Below are 16,820 nucleotides of genomic sequence, written 5' to 3'. Positions count from 1 at the left end.
GCCCCTCCCCCTCCCCTCCGCATTTCCGTGACGTATCCACCTAATGACAAGAGTGGTCTGACGCAAGGGGGGAGGGGTGGGCGATGGGAAGGGGAGGCGGGGGATGATCGGCGCACGCTAATTGGACGCCTACGTCCCCTTTGGAGGGAAAAGCAGCCAAGTTCATGCTTTATTTTGCCGCCTAACGCGCTTGTAACAAATAAATGCTCAGGTATGTTGGTAACCATGTTGCAATATTCTTGCCATTTTACTCGTCTTGGACCTGAGCTGCTCCTTATCCCGTAGTGATTGTTCCCCACATGCTGCGAGTCCCTGGGGCAGCTGTCATTCTTGCCTCAGCAATTCTGCACCCGTGTCAAAGCTCATTTTGTCCATTTACTGCTTTCAATTTTAATTTTTTTACCTTAACAAAAAACTGCTTAGCAATCACAATTGCAGAACTTGCATTTTGTTCCAGGGGTCCCTGCAGCTTTGTGAATTGCATGATAATTATTTGCCCCCTTCTTAATTGTTCGTTCCTCTCGTGTCAGAGCACCTTTGACCACATGCTGCTTTTAATTTGTTTTTAAATCTTTTAAAAACTGTTAAGTAATCACGATTGCAGAACTTGCATTCTGTTCTAGGGGTTTCTGCAACTCTATGACTTGCATGATAATTATTTGCCACGTTTAAGTTGCTCGTATTGGAAGGAAGGTATAAAAAGGGTGCACATTTTATTTATTTCTGGTCAATGGTACTCAGTGTATATATAACCCGTGGTGTGTTTCGTATTATTCGGTGACTGCTAAATCCAGCAACGTCCAAGGTGTCCAGAGAATTATGATTGCCAATGTGGACAATCGTTCAACATTGCCTCCAAGTTTGTGATAAGTATTCCAAAACGAATATAAGAAGTTTTGAAGAGGAATATTGCATTACCTTTACTTTAAGGCAAATATATTTAAGTGGGGTAGGCCAAGGAAGTAACCTTTTGCTGTTTTGAGTTAGTTTTGGTACCTTTTGAATGAATTCACTTTGCAAGGTTAGTTATGCAGCAATTTATAGAATCATTGGGTAATATAATACAGAAGGAAGCAATTAGATTCCTCCAACCGGTTGTTTCAATCCAGTTACGCCCACATCCTACTTTTCCCACAAATCCCAGCAATTTTTTCCATCCTTGAATATTCAGTTCTTTCTAGACGGTTATCAATGGATCTGTTTTCTGGCAAAGGATTCCAAATTCTAGCCACCTGTTGGGAACAGCTCCATCCTAGACCACAAGAAATTGCAGGGAATTGTGGAAGCAGTCTAGACGATCACATGAACCAACCTCCCTTCCATTGAGTTCATCTACACTTCACGCTGCCTCGGCAAGGCCACCAGGATAATCAAGGATGAGTCTTGCCCTGGACATTCTTACTTCTCCCATCTCCCAGCAGGCAAGAGGTATAAAAGGGTGAAAGCACAAATCTCCAGATTTAAGGACAGTTTCTTCTTAGCTGTTATCAGGCAACTGAACCATCCTATCACCAACTAGAAAGCAGTCCTGAGCTACCATCGACCTCATTGGAAACCCTCGGACTATCTTTAATTGGACTTTACTTGACTTTATCTTGCACTAAATGTTATTCCCTTTATACTGTATCTGTACACCGCAGAAGGTTTGATTGTAATCATATATAGTCTTGCCACTGACTGGATAACATGTAACAAAAATAAGCTTTTCTCTGTACCTTGGTGCACATGACAATAAATTAAACTAAAATAATAAATTTCTTCTTCACGTTGCTGCTTATTGTGCATTCTGTCTAGCACTAATAACAATGTGAAGAAGAATTTGGTTAACCAACAGGTGGTTAGTATTTGGAATTCAATGCTGGAGCCTTTAAGAGGAAGGTGAATATTTGAGGTAGAAACAAATTTACAGGGGCCAATGGGAAAAGTGATGAAACGGGACATGACTGGATTGAAATTGGTGGCATAAATTGGAGAATTTAGCTAGCTCCTTCTGTACTAAATTACCCTGTGATTCTATAAACTGTTTCATACTCATTAATCTTGCAGAGTGAATATACTCAAAAGATTCCCAAAATATATTGATCTTGGCCTGCATTACCATGAAAGACTCTCCATGCACAGCCCTTTTGTGTAGAGAGTTGCGAGAGTTCACAAGCCTCCAGATAACTAATTTCTCTCTAACTATTTTGATACTATATGTATCTCACCATCTGCAATAGCAACCAATCCGGGTATCTTGCATGTTCCAATGCAATCTTGTCTAATTTAACTAAACTCGCAAGAATTTATGAAACTCCTAAGACCTCTGCCACTAACGCAGACTTGCTTTTTATTCTAATTGGGTTTGTCCACCACCCTGGCCACACTCTCATTCACTGCTGCCATCGGGCGGAAGAAATAGAAGCCTGAAAAATTTAAAGTCCAGGTTCAGGAACAACTCTTCCCTACAACCTATCAGGCTATTAAACACTATAACTTCCAAGTAAGCTCCGAACTACAGAGACTTGGGGGTATTATTTTTATCTTTGTACTATTATTGTTTGTTTGTGTTTTTTTTATATGCACGTAGACTATAACTTTTATAGTATATTATGGGTTTTACAGAGTACTATGTTGACATATCTGTTGTGCTGCTGTAAGTAAGAATTTAATTGTTCCATTTTGGGACATATGACAATAAAACACTTGACGAGAATGTCAGCGGTTGGCCATTGTGTGGTTTTTGGAGATACTTAGGAACTATTAAAGCAATTAATTAACAAGGCTTTATTCTTTAATGTTTAATTATTTGTAGCTAAAAGTGCTGTTTAAGGGCATTAAAGTTAACCAATGTTTTTGGTTGACGCATATGTAGAGACAAAAGAGGAGCTTGCTAGCTGTATGGAGGACAGAGATGTGTGGTACGTCCGTCACTGTGCCCGTCGGAAACCAGCACCACTGCGTCGCTAATGTTTTCAACGATTTTAAATAAAAATAAATGTTTTTGCTTTCTCCGTTGTACCCTAATCCATTTCCGTAGAATCCACATTGAAATCAATGACCTTCCATATTCTGCATCACGACTGACCGGATGTGTAGGAAGGAACTGCAGATGCTGGTTTAAATCGAAGATAGACACAAAGAGCTGGAGTAACTCAGCGGGCAGACAGCATATCTGGAGTAAAGGAATTGGTGATGTTTTGGGTCGAGACCCTTCTTCAGACTGACCTAATGTTGGATTAGAGGTTGGTGGGTGTATGGAATGAACTGCCAGAGGAGGTAGTTGAGGCAAGTACTATAACAGCATTTAAAAGACACTTGGACAGGTACATGGATAGGAAAACATTTAAGGGATTTTGGCCACACACTTGCAAATGGGACTAGTGTAGATGGGGCATTTTGGTCAGCACGGACAAGTTGGGCCGAAGGGCCTATTTCCATGCTATATGTTTCTATGGATCCGAGAGGTGATTATTTCTCTCCTTTTGCTAAATAATCCTCTTTTGGCCCGATGGTCCTTTGTCCTTAGCCATTCAGATAAAGTAACCACTTTCCTTTAGCTCGTGTTTATGTGTCCTTAAAGAACTGTAACAGATAGACGTTTTACCATGAATCAAATCGCTTACTGCATTTTCATGAAATGGAGCCGTTAAGTTGATCTTTAATTGAATTTTCAAGACATTACCTTCAGGTACATGTTTGGTGAATCAGTCATGCAGTTTGATGGTGGTTATCTTTTCACTGGTCCTCTCTCAGGAGGAGCAGTATGTTTGTGTTCATCATATGTAGGCATTAGTGTCCTTCAAATGCTTTATGTCCACCCACGACAGCAGATGTCTTGCCTGTGAGACTCGTGATCGTAATGAGGTGTGAGTCCTGAGTATATGCATGCACATCTCGAATACTGCATGGAAACAGGCTCTTCAGCCCACACCAACCATTGATCACCCATTCCCACTAGTTCCATGCTATCCCACTTGCTCATCCACTCCCCACAAACTGGGGGCGATTTTTACAACAGCCAATTAACCTACAAACCCGTATGCCTTTTTGACTTTTGAATTTTGAGATACAGTGTGGAAACAGGCCCTCCGGCCCACCAAATCTGCACCGACCAGCGATCACCCTGTACACTAGCATTATCTTGCACACTAGGGACATTTTATAATTTACTGGTCAATTAACCTTCAAACCTGTACGTCTTGAAAATGTGAGAGGAAACCGAAAGAAAACGCGGTCACAGGGAGAACGTACAAACTTTGTACAGACAGCACCCAGAGTCAGGATTGAACACGGGTCGCTGGCACTATGAGACAGCAGCTCTACCAGCTGCGGCACTATGCCGAATTGAATCCATGAACTAAATTAGAAAAACAAATGAACTTATCTATGTTTCGATAGCGGTCACGTACAAGTAAATAAAGAAACAATTTGGATATGTAATTTCATTAAAAGTCTAATGCAGCCAGGCCACTAATGTTTAAGCTCTACTGCTTTTAACCAATGGCTCACTTAGTAACAATGTACTTGCCTCAAAAATTCCACTTTAAAAGAGGTCCAAAATGTTATTTTATCCAAAACGCACAAAGACTCAAACAGTTGACATGGTGTCCATCTCAGATGGTACATTCCAATCTTTGGTAATGTAATAAACTATTTAATAGGCAATCACAACTGCTTGATTGAATTGCTCTTTGCAACTCTATACCCACCATCTGTTAAGCTTCAAATGTCGTATAATGTTTCTTTGAGCTGTCGGTAAATGTGCAAGTTTTATTATTGAAAAATACTCTTTCTCCTAGAGTCATAGAGTTGTACAGCACAGAAACGGGTTCCGTTATCAACTAAACTAGCACTTCTGCTCACCGTGACCATGCCAACTTCTTGCCCAAAAGGACATGAAGTGCTGGAGTTCTCCAGAGATACTGCCTGACCCACTGAGTTACACTGCTTGAACTAAAACTATGAACTAGGGACCGAAGTCTGAAGAAGGGTGCCGACCCAAAACTTCACGTATGCATGTTTCCCGGAGATGCTGTCTGACCCATTGTGTTACTCCAGCACTTTTGTATCCTGTTCGGTTTGTGAGCTTTGCCAGACAATATTTGGTGTGCAACTGCATATGATATTAGAAGAGTTAACCAAACAGCTGATGAAAGAAATAAGCAGTCTCTTAAAGGAAGGGTGACGGGGGCAAATATTTAGGAAGGTTATTCCTAAATAGAGCAGGGAACTTAGGCAACTGGTACCACCACTGTTAATAGAGGAATAAAGATCAAAATGGAGATGGCACATTCAGTAAAAAAAGTTATTAAATTACTTGGTAAAGTCTAGATTTTTGATTTCTGCCCTTGGATTATTTTTATGGAGTGACTGATCATCTTCTAAGGTCCTAGGTGAGATCTGGAAACAAGACATGGAGTTCTTTTTCAAGAGATTGGGGAAGGGATTGTATGAAAGTGCAACTCTGATCAGTCATTAAACCTGTAATTTTAATGAAATCTTGATTTGCTTGTTTTTAGACTGTTTCCTTTTGCATTTATTTGCATGCTGATTAGTTTATTTCATTTTAATGATGCAGCATGGAAACAGGACATTCAGCCCACTGAGTCCACGCCAACCATTGATCACCCGTTCACACTGGTTCTAAGTTAACCCACTCCTTACACACTAGGGGCAATTTACGGAGGGCCAATTAACATACGCCCGCACCTCTTTGGGATGTGGGAGAAAACCAAAGGAAACCCACATGGTCACAGGGAGAATGTGCAAACTCCATACAGACAGCACCCGAAGTCAGGATCAAACCCCGAGTCTCTGGTGCAGTGAGGCTTAGCAAGGGAAGGATTGGAAACATTGATACGGCATTGAAACTCCGGACTTGTACCTTAAGATTTCTCTGTACATCAAGGCTGTTAAAGGTCTTGCCTTAGTTTAGTTTAATATGGAGATACAGCGTGGAAACGTGCCCTTCGGCCCACTGAGTCCGCGCCAACCAACAATCACCCCGAACACTAGTTTTATCCTACACACTAGGGATAATTTACAGAAGCCAATTAACCTACAAACCCTCACGTCTGGAATGTGGGAGGAAACTGGAGAAACGTGCAAACTCCGTACAGATAGCACCTGTAGTCAAGATCGGACACTGATGCTGTGAGGCAGCAAATCCACTGCTGCACCACTGTGTCGCCCTGAAGTTAAAATTGTATTTTTACTTGTGACTTGTATACTTTCCCCATACATTTGACTTCTGAAGGTACAACATGTCACAGTAGCTCAGTCTAAACACCCATATCTGTAACTGATGTATATCTTGCTGTAGCCTTTGACAACCTTCAGTCCACAACTCCACTAATTTTTGTGTCATAGAAAATAGAACAATGAAAAATACGACACAGGAACAGGCCCTTCGGCCCACAATGTCAGTGCCATTCAAGATGCTAAGACTAGTGGGTGAGTCTAGGACCAGAGGCCAAAGCCTCAGAATAAAAGGATATACCTTTAGAAAGGAGATGAGGAGGAATTTCTTGAGTAGGAAGGTGGTGAATCTGTGGAATTCATTGGCACAGACTGCAGTGGAGGCCATTGGATATTTTAAAAATCGAGATTGACAGGTTGTTGATTAGTAAGAGTGTCAAAGGTTATGGGGAGAAGGCAGGAGAATGGGGTTGGGAGGGAAGGATAGATCGGCCATGATTGAATGAGGCAGTAGATGATGGGCTGAATGGCCTAATTCTGTTCTTGTAACATGTGCATTTATGAACTTATGAAGATAAACTAATCTCATATGTCTGCACCTGATCTATATCCCTCCATTCCCTGCATATCCACGTACCTATCTAAAAGCCTCTTAAACATTGCATTTTGAGGGTTTTTTTTGCATATCGGGGCTTGGAATTTAAATTCAGTGCAAGCTAATGAAATGTAAGTTTTCCTGCTGGTAGTGATGGGATTATTTCAATGGGGCAGAGTAAACCTTGTGTTATCCCATGGCTAAAATAAACAGCTCCTCTCAAAGTGGCGTCACAAGGTTGACAGTGCGAGTTGGGGAGACGTCTTGCATTTGCTGTCAAGGTTGGGGGAGGAAGATTTGCATTCCTGGCGCAGTATTAGGATTATATTGAAGTCGCTGCGTCTCCTTCTAAATTCAGCAACAGTTGGGAGTGGGAGCTGCCGACATTGGGTCATGTCACACAGCTGAAATGCCGGGTGTTGTGAGGCCAATTAAAAAATAACAACCAAACACAAAAATTGCTGCTGTACCTTCCACAATGTTGATTACAGTCGATGAACTTCTCAAGTGTAGGGAGATCAGGCACATCATGTGCTTGTGAAAGGCGTCATATTTAGAGTTCAGGTGAAGTTAGGTTACGGTGAGGAATCGGGTCTTTCGGCCCACCGAGCCCGCGCTGACCAGCGATTTCCTCCCTGCACTAACACTATCCGACACACACTAAGGACAATTTTACAATTTCACCAAAGCGAATTAACTGACATACCTGTACGTCTTTGGAGTGTGGGAGGAAACCGGAGCACCCGAAAAAAACCTACACAGGGAATCCAGGTGGTGTGCAGGGAAGGGGTGATGGGTGGGGCGGAAGGAATAAAGATTTCATTGTAGGTTAGTTACCTGAAATTGGAGAATTCAATGTAAATAATCTATTACTTATTCATCACATAGTGATTTCACCAAGTGAACCTTCAATGGCAGCTTGATCTGTGAGGGTAATGAGAGAGAAAACATTTATAATCTGTCTGGTATTTGGAAAAATTTCAAACGTACCTTTGAGAAAGGTTGCTCTCGTGTAGTGTTTAGCTCTGGGCCTGTACTTGGCCTCATTGAAACCTATCGAATAATGAAAGGCCAAGATAGTGGGTGTGGAGAGGAGAGGGAGAGTCCAGGACCAGAGAGCACAGCCTCAGGATGAAAGGACATACCTTCAGAACAGAGATGAGGAGGAATTTCTTTAGTCGGAGGGTGGTAAATCTGTGGTATTCATTGCCACAGCCTGTGGTGAAGGCCAAGTCATTGGGTATTTTTAAAGTGGCGATTGACACATTGTTGATTAGTAAGGGTGTCAAAGGTTACGGGGAGAAGGCAGGAGAATGGGCTTTGGAGGAAAAAAACAGATCAGCCATGATTGAATGACGGAGCAGACCTGTTGGGGGGGGAATGGCCTAATTCTGCTCCCTTGTCTTATGTTCTTCTAAAATGCCTCACTTGATTGATATTCTAAGCACTCCTGAAATAAAAAGCCTTGAAAACATCTTTTCTTTCAGATTTTGAACAATGGCAGGAAACATGATGGATCTCAGTAAATTTAACATTGACTCCCCGAGATGGGATCAGAGCACTTTCATGGGACGGTTAAAGCACTTTTTCAACATCACAGACCCACGCACAGTGATTGTATCCAATGCAAACCTCGATAAGGCAAAGGATCTGGTGGACAGTTGCAGGTACGCAATTCATTATTCCAGCCTAGTAAACCAGCACATTGAGATTAACATAAATTCATAAGTTCTAGGAACGGAATTGGGCCATTCGGCCCATCAAGTTTACTCCGCCATTGAATCATGGCTGATCTATCTTTCCTTCTCAACCCCATTCTTCTGCCTTCGCCGCATAACCCCAGACACCCATAGTCAAAAATAGGTGTATCTTTAGAATGGAGATGAGGATGAATTTCTTTAGTCAGAGGGCAGTGAATCTGTGGAATTCATTGCCACAGACAGCAGTAGAGCCCACGTCATTGGGTATTTTTAAAGTGGAGATCTTATAGGTTCTTGATTAGTAAGAGCATCAAAGCTTCCAGCGAGAAAAGAGAAGAATGCAATTGAGCAGGAAAAATAGTTCAGCCATGATCGAATGGTGGAGCAGACTCAATGGGCTGAATGGCTTAATTCTGCTCCTATGTGTAATGGTCTTGTGAGGAAATGACCATACAGTCCTTTTAGATGCCCCTGACATCCAAGCCCTTCTTCACAGATTTTTTTTTTTTTTTTTGAAACCCTGTCCAATATCCTTTGGTTACCCACAGTGTTTATTCCTCAAACGAACTGTGCTAATTTGTTGGCAATGTCCCTGCTTTATTAACCCACAGAATTACCACCCTCATTTCCACAGAGAGTGCTGTAATTCATTTTTCTTGATAGGGCACAGTCCTTTTCAAATGACAGATGCCAAGGATGCTGTTTGCCAGGATAATATTTTTACTTTTTTTTCAGGATTTGGAACGGGGTTTGCTTCTCCCACTTATCTCTTTTGCAGGCAAAATCTTGCAAATTCACACAGCTGTTTATGTGCCTTGCCACCATGATCTCATCAACCTATCCTTTCATCTGGGATAGATTCTCTAACTTGATTCCCACGATGTACCAAAAAAATAACTTTAAAAAGCTAAAGAAGAGACAACTCCAGTTAGGCAAACCCAGTTTAAAGCTGTTTAAAATACTGGAAACGTTCGATAAGGACACAAAACAAGATAGACACAAAGAACTGCAGATGTTGGTTTATGTGTGTCTATCAAAGCGAGGCGGGCAGCATCTCTGGAGAAAAAGTATGGGTGAGGATTCTGGTTGGGTGTCTGAAGCAGGGTCCAGACCCAAAACGTCACCCATCTTTTTCACCAGAGATGCTGCCTAACCCGCTGAGTTACTCCAGCACTTTGTGTCTATCTTTACCACAATCGCCAGTAGAAACCCTAACGCATATACTGGAAGGGGAAAAGAAAGTGACTTTTTAGCAGATCTCCTAAAATATTCTGAAAACACAGTCATGTTAGGAGATGGGAGGACATTCGGCTCATCAGCTCTGTGTTGCCTCTGGGCGACTGCAATCCAATTAGTACCACTCCCAGGTGGCCCTGCAGATCTTTGTATTTTAGAGAGTCAAGAGTGTTTTATTGTCATGTGTCCCAGATAGAACAATGAAATTCTTACTTGCAGCAGCACAACAGACTATGTAAACATAGTACACTGCAAACAATATAATAAACGAGAGAGAGAAAAACAAAGTTCAGTGTTTGTATATATACACATACAAATATACACATATATATATATATATTTTATTTTTTTTAATTTAAAAAAAATATATATATATATACACACGCACACATACATACACACAAAACACACACATACGTAACTAGTTATCCAACTCCCTTTGAATGCCATGTTTTAATCTGGATCCATCCCCCCACCAGCAGTGTATACCAGAACCTAATCAATCAGTGTACACAAAGTGTTTTTTTTAAGGTGAAGCTCTCTTTTCATGTTGTGATGAGAGAATGCACAAACTGGAATTTGTGAAAACAAAGTGCTGGAGGAACTCGGCGGGTCAGGCAGCATCTGCGGGTGGTTAGGAATTACTGATGTACTGTAGACTTTAGAGATACAGCGCGGAAACAGGCCCTTCGGCCCACCGAGTCAGCGCCAACCAGCAATCACCCCACACACTAACACTATCCTACACACTAGGGCCAATTTACAATTTTTACTGAAACCAATTAACCTACAAACCTGTATGTCTTTGGAGTGTGGGAGGAAACTGGAGTAATCTGAGAAAACCTATGTGGTCACACGGAGAACATACAAACAAATGTTCTATAACAATATTTAAAAGATATTTGAACAGGTACATGGATAGGAAAAATATAGAGGGATATGGGCTAAAAACGGGCAGGTGGAACTAGTGTAGCTGGGACATCTTGGTCAGCATGGTCAAGTTGGGCTGAAGGGCCTGTTTCCGTGCTGTATGACTCTCTAGAAGTCTCTATTACAATAGACCACAGCAGCAGAGGAGGTTACTTGCCCTATTGTGCTGGCTCTTTGAATGTGATTACTCCTCTCCCCATATCTCTTCATTTTATCCCCAATATGTATTTATTCCGTTTTCCTTTGAAAGTTAATTATGAATTCACTTTTATGCCATTTCAGGCAATGCATTCAGGATAATAATAGTTTTCTGCTTGAACAAATTCTCACCTTGCTTTCAGTCCTTTGCCATTTACCTGTGACATTGTGTAAATGACCTTCCTGCTGAATTTCATTTGCACATATTTGATGATGTATTATGCAAACAACACATTCTCAAGTCTTGTGACCAAGACTACCAGAAATTTTAGATTTACTGGACTGTCTGACTCAACAATTGAGGAAAAAAATCATTAATGTATTTCTTTAAAGATTTTTATTGCAAGTTATAATTAGTTAGTTCCAGGCATCCACCACCCTCTGTGTGTAAAAAAAAACTTGCCCTGCGTATCTCCTTTAAACTCTCCTTAAAGCAATGCCCTCTAACTTTGATATTTCTGTCATGGGAAATAGGTTCTGATTGTCTACCCTTTGTGCCCTTGATTTGTGCTTGATCTGCTTTTCCTGCACTGTTACTTCGAGTCATAGAATGGTTACACTCCATGCAGAGGCCATTTGGCCCATCATGTTCATGCTAACTCTTTGATAATGTCACATCATTTCCATGAACAAACGTTTCAGACAAAGACGTTTACCTCAAAGAGAACCTTGGCAGAATTTTGCAAGTTAAAGTCAGCAAACATGGATCTTTGTAAATAGAATAAAAATAGAAAATGATGGAATGACTCAGTAAGTCAGACTGCACCAGTCGGATGAGTAATTGATGAAGTTTTTCAGTTCAAGAACCTTCATCAGAACTTGTAAATAGCAGAGGAAAAGAATCAAAGAATCATGATTTTTAAATAAATTTGATGTGATGATTCTAATTTTGGATGGGCCACAACTCTTCGAGAACGCTGTTGTCTTTGTCTTGTTTTGCACCCTCAATCCATTTTGTCAGGGCGGCACAGTGGCGCAGCGGTACAGTTGTTGCCTTACAGCACCAAAAAAACTAGTTGGTCCTGACTGTGGGTGCTGTCAGTATGGAATTTGTACATTCTTCCTATGACCGCCTGGGTTTTCTCCCGGTGCTCCAGTTTCCTCCCACACTCCAAAGACGTACAGGTTTGTAGGTTAATTGGATAGGTAAGTTGTAAAATTATCCTTCCTGTGTAAGACAGTGTTAATGTATGGGGTGATCGCTAGTCGGCGCAGACTCAGTAGGCCAAAGAGCCTGTTTCCGCACTGTATATCTAACATCTAAAGTCTAAACTGCCTTTGCCCTAACCTCTCTAATCATCTCTTTAAACCTTTCCACCAATAACTTTTTTAAGCTGTGCTCCAAAATCTCTCAATTTTTAACCGTCCATTCTAATACGTCCTCAACAAAACACAGAATGCTGGATGGAATTCAGCAGCTCGGGAGGTATCTGGGGAGAGAATAGACATGTGACGTTTCAGGTCAGGACACTTCTTCAAACCTGAAACTTCGCCTGTCCATTATCCCCCAGATACTGTCTGACTTCCTGAGTTCCTCCAGCACTTTGTGTTTTGCTCAATATTCCAGCGTGTGCAGTTTCTTGTTTCTTCCTCTTTTACCTCATTATCATTTTTGTTTGGTCTATGCCATGATCACATTGAATGGTGGTGCCAGCTCGAAGGGCCGAATGGCCTACTCCTGCGTCTATTGTCTAAATCTATCAAGGACCCCACACCACCCTGGCTATGCTCTCATTTCACTCCTGCCTTCAGGAAGAAGGTTTAGAAACTGAAAACGGCTACGTCCAGGTTCAGGAACAGCTTCTTGCCAACAACCATCAAGTTATTGAATGCCACGAACTCTAACTAAATTCCAAACTCCAAACGGCTTGGGTTGCACTAGGGACCTGTGGGGTTTGTTTTGTTTTTAATGTTTTTGTTTTATTTATTGAACTTTTAAAATTTTGTTTATTATATTAGAGTATAGTGTTTACAAATCTATTGTGCTACTACTGCTTGCACTTTACCCTGTCTAAAAACTGTTACAATTGTTTCGTTTCGTTGGGTTGCTGTTAATTACTTAAATTATTGCATTGTATGGGAGGCGCATTCCCAATCTCGTTGTACCCCTGGGTACAATGACAATAAAGACATATTGTATTGTATTGTATTGTATTGTATTGCAAGTAAGAATTACACATATACATTGATGGCGCTGAATTAGAGATGGTTGAAAGCTTCAAGTTTCTAGGAGTAAATATCACCAGCCATTTGTCCTGGACCAACCATATCAAAGCCACGGCCTAGAAAGCACATCAATGCCTCTACTTCCTTAGAAGGCTTAGGAAGTTTAGAATGTCCCCAACAACCCTCACAAACTTCCACAGATGCGCCGTAGAAAGCATTTTATCAGAATGCCTCACAGCATAGTTTGGGAACAAAACATGGTTTGAATTACTCCAGCATTTTGTTTCTTTTTTTCCTATGTAAATGGAAGTCTTGTTGCTTGAGAGTTGGGTATTGCAGCAAGAGTTGGGTATTGTAGGGTTACCGATCGCTATTGTGACCCATATTTTGACCAGCTGTCAAATGGGGCAAAAATGTGAAGGGAAAATTTGACGATCCGCATTGTTTCTGTTTTATTTTTCCAGAGCTGGCACTCTACCCCCGGGTACGACCAGGGAACAGTTGCTGTACGCAAAGAAGCTCTACGACTCTGCGTTCCACCCCGACAGCGGAGACAGGATGAACATAATTGGGCGAATGTCCTTTCAAGTCCCTGGAGGCATGGCAATCACTGGCTTAATGCTACAGTTTTACAGGTAGGATTTGGGCAGATCAGGACTTGGGCAGTTCAGGACTTGGGCAGTTCAGGACTTGGGCAATATAGGTCTTGGGTAATTTAGGATTCGGATAACGTAGGACTTGGGTAGTTTACAACTTGGGTAATTTACGACGGGGGAATAGATCGGCCAACATCGAATGGCGGGGTGGACTCAATTGGCTGAATGGCCTAATTCTGCTCCTATGTCTGATGGGGTTATCGTCTTGGGCTACTTGCAAGAGCTTAATTCATCACCAGTAATTGTTCATGCATTCCTTTCAGGACTGTTCCAGCTGTGGTATTTTGGCAGTGGGTAAATCAGTCATTCAATGCCTTGGTCAACTACACTAATAGAAATGCTGCATCGCCAATAAGTGCAAAGTAAGTGTTTTGGCTCTTTATCGAGCACAAAGTAAGTCTTTAGTTCTAATCCGGTTGTGTCTTACTCCCTCTTTGTTCATCCGCAAGCAACAAGCTACGAACGCAGCCAGAAAATTGGTTGGTCTTATTCATTGAAAATGGGACATCTTGTGCAGCTATTATTGGACTTGGCAGCTCAGTTTTGGATTTTTTCAGCACAGCTGTCCTGTTCTTTGTCAAATTAAAAGAGTATTGCGATGCTTTTCTTTCCTTTCCTACTCTCTTGGGTGGCCTTATCTACAGACAGACAGATAACCAGCGCCCATTCTTCATTGCAATGCAATAGTTCAATAGTAATTTATTGTCACATGTACCTCGATACAGTGAAATTCTTTGTTTGACATTAATTCCATGAAATCGTACGAGACATAAGCATAATCATAAATAAGTACAATAGTGCAACGATTGTAGTGTATGGTAGACTTTAATGAGCCAAGAGTTAAGTGTTTTATGTTTAAGGGGTGTCATATGTCCTGAAACAGAACAATGCCATTCTTACTTGTAAAAATAGTATTCTGTAAACACCATTATAAACACAAAATAAATATACTATATATAAAGTAAAAATAGTGGCCCCCAAGTCTATGTAGTTCGGAGCTTATATGCAGGTTGTCGTGTTTAATAGCCTGATGGTTGTAGGGGAGAAGCTGCTCCCGAACCTGGGCGATACAATTTTCAGGCATTAGACTTCAATGAATCGCCACGTTTTGGGCGCCATTTGTGCCCTTCAAGTTTCAAGTTCTTAAAATAGATCTTATCTTGGCCTTAAATTCACATTATCCTTTCGGTTGGCCACTTGGTAGGTATTGCAGGGGTCATGGAGTCGTACAGAATGGAAACGGACCCTTCAGCCCAACTCATTCATGTCGACCGAGATGCGCCATCTAAACTAGTCTCATTTGCTTGAGTTTGGCCCATATTCTTCTAAACCTTTCTGGTCAGTGTCTGTGGTCGGTCTGAAGAAGGGTCCCAATCTGAAACGTCACCCTTCCTTTTCTTCTAGAGATGCTGCTTGACCTGCTGAGTTCCTCCAGCACTTTGTGTCCATCCCCCCCTGATATTATTTTCTCCCACATCCCAAAGACGCGTGGGTTTGTAAGTTAATTGGCCCTCTGTCATCTGACTCTAGTATTGATGTGAAATGGACCTTGTGTGTCATGCGTAGTAGCCTGTTCCTTGTTGGTAGTGACGGAAGCCCGTTGGAAATGGGTGTGGAAGATGAAATATATATACTTTGTTTTTAAATGAGGTACATTTTCAACAAGCTTTCTTTCCCTTAATGTTTAGACAAATAGGCGTTGCATACTTAACTGCAACCAGCACTGCCCTGGCCACTGCTGTTGGATTGAACCTCTACACAAAGGTACAGCGATGACTTGGCACTAGAAATTTGCCTTGAGAACATTGAAAGAATGATAAAGGAAAAATGTTATCAAGCTAGAAAGGGTGCAGAGAAGATTTATGAGGATGTTGTCAGGACACGTGGGCCTAAGCAATAGAGGGAGGATGAACAGCTTAGGACTTTATTTGTTGGAGTGCGGGAGGATGAGTGATGATGTTATAGAGGTGTACAAGATCATGAGAGGAATAGATCAGTTAAATGCATAGAGTCTTTTGCCCAGAGTAGGGGATTCAAGGACAAGAGGACTTTGGTTTAAGATGAAGGGGGAAAGATTTAATAGGAACCCGAGGGGTAACTTTTTTGCACAAAGAGTGGTGGGTGTATGGAATGAGTTGTCAGAGTAGGTAGTTGAGGCAGGTACTAACACAACTTTTAAGAAACATTTTGACAGGTACATGGATAGGATAGGTTTGGAGGGATATATGGGCCAAATGCAGGAAGGTGGAACTAGTGTTGGTCAGCATGGCAAATTGGGTCTATTTCCTCGCTGTATGACTCTATGAGAGATTTTCATCTTTCCTTTATCAATCAATGGTGTAGAAATAGAAATTCGGGTGCAATACAATGCAAACTGTGGGGTGTAACTATGGACTTTGATTTTTTCTGCGGTTAATGGAGCCTACACATTCTTAAAAATGTTGATTGATTGAAAAATGCAACATGGAAACAGGCCCTTTGGCCCACTGAGTTCACACTGACCATCGAATACCCGTTCACACTAGTTTTATGCTATCTGAGTTTCGTGCTCACTCCCTAGACACCAGGGGCAATATACAGATGGCCAATTAACTTACAAACTTGCACGTCTTTGGGAAGTGGGTGGAAACCAGAATACGTGGAGGAAACACATGTGGTTAAGAGTGTTTTATTGTCATATGTCCCAGATAGAACAATGACATTCTTACTTCCAGCAGCACAACATAATATGTAAGCAGAGTACACTGTAAACAATATAATAAACGAGAAAAAAAAAGTTCATTGTGTATATATATATACATACCCACCTATATATATATATATATATATATATATATATATATATATATATATATATAACCCCCCCCCCCCCCCGCACACATGCACATATACGTACGTACACATAAAAAAAGAGCAATAATAGTGTAATAATGACAATAATAGTCTATGTAGTTCAGAGTTTATTTGGAGGTTGTAGTATTTAATAGGGAGACTGTGCAAACTCCACGCAGACAGCATCCGAGGTCAGGATTGCACCCAGTTCTCTGGAGTTATGAGGCAACAGCTCTACCAATTGCGCCACACAAAAGAGCCGAAGACATTGTGTTCCAGAATAACACTAATGGAAACATGCAAGCAAAATTGACTGGATTTGAAACT

General features: G+C 41.3%; 1 protein-coding gene across 2 annotated transcripts in view; it reads left to right on the top strand.

Moving 5' to 3' along the window:
• Positions 1 to 96: 96 nt before the first annotated feature.
• The window catches only part of sfxn2 (sideroflexin 2), a 48,000-nt gene continuing 31,276 nt past the window's right edge, over positions 97 to 16,820 (top strand). Inside the window, exons 1-6 of one of the 2 annotated variants that reach the window (XM_078413373.1) lie at positions 129 to 211; positions 3,020 to 3,267; positions 8,263 to 8,442; positions 13,470 to 13,640; positions 13,925 to 14,023; positions 15,350 to 15,425. In XM_078413373.1, the coding sequence (XP_078269499.1) occupies positions 8,273 to 8,442; positions 13,470 to 13,640; positions 13,925 to 14,023; positions 15,350 to 15,425 (516 nt within the window). In that variant the 5' untranslated portion in view covers positions 129 to 211; positions 3,020 to 3,267; positions 8,263 to 8,272. Of the gene's footprint in view, positions 212 to 3,019; positions 3,268 to 8,262; positions 8,443 to 13,469; positions 13,641 to 13,924; positions 14,024 to 15,349; positions 15,426 to 16,820 lie in introns of both variants that reach the window. The other variant, XM_078413374.1, reaches the window with a different exon arrangement.

This window comes from Rhinoraja longicauda, chromosome 16 (assembly GCF_053455715.1).
Source record: "Rhinoraja longicauda isolate Sanriku21f chromosome 16, sRhiLon1.1, whole genome shotgun sequence".
Taxonomy (NCBI): Eukaryota; Metazoa; Chordata; class Chondrichthyes; order Rajiformes; family Arhynchobatidae; genus Rhinoraja; species Rhinoraja longicauda.
Note: the sequence above shows the minus strand (reverse complement) of the source record. Positions and strands in the feature narration are given on the sequence as shown.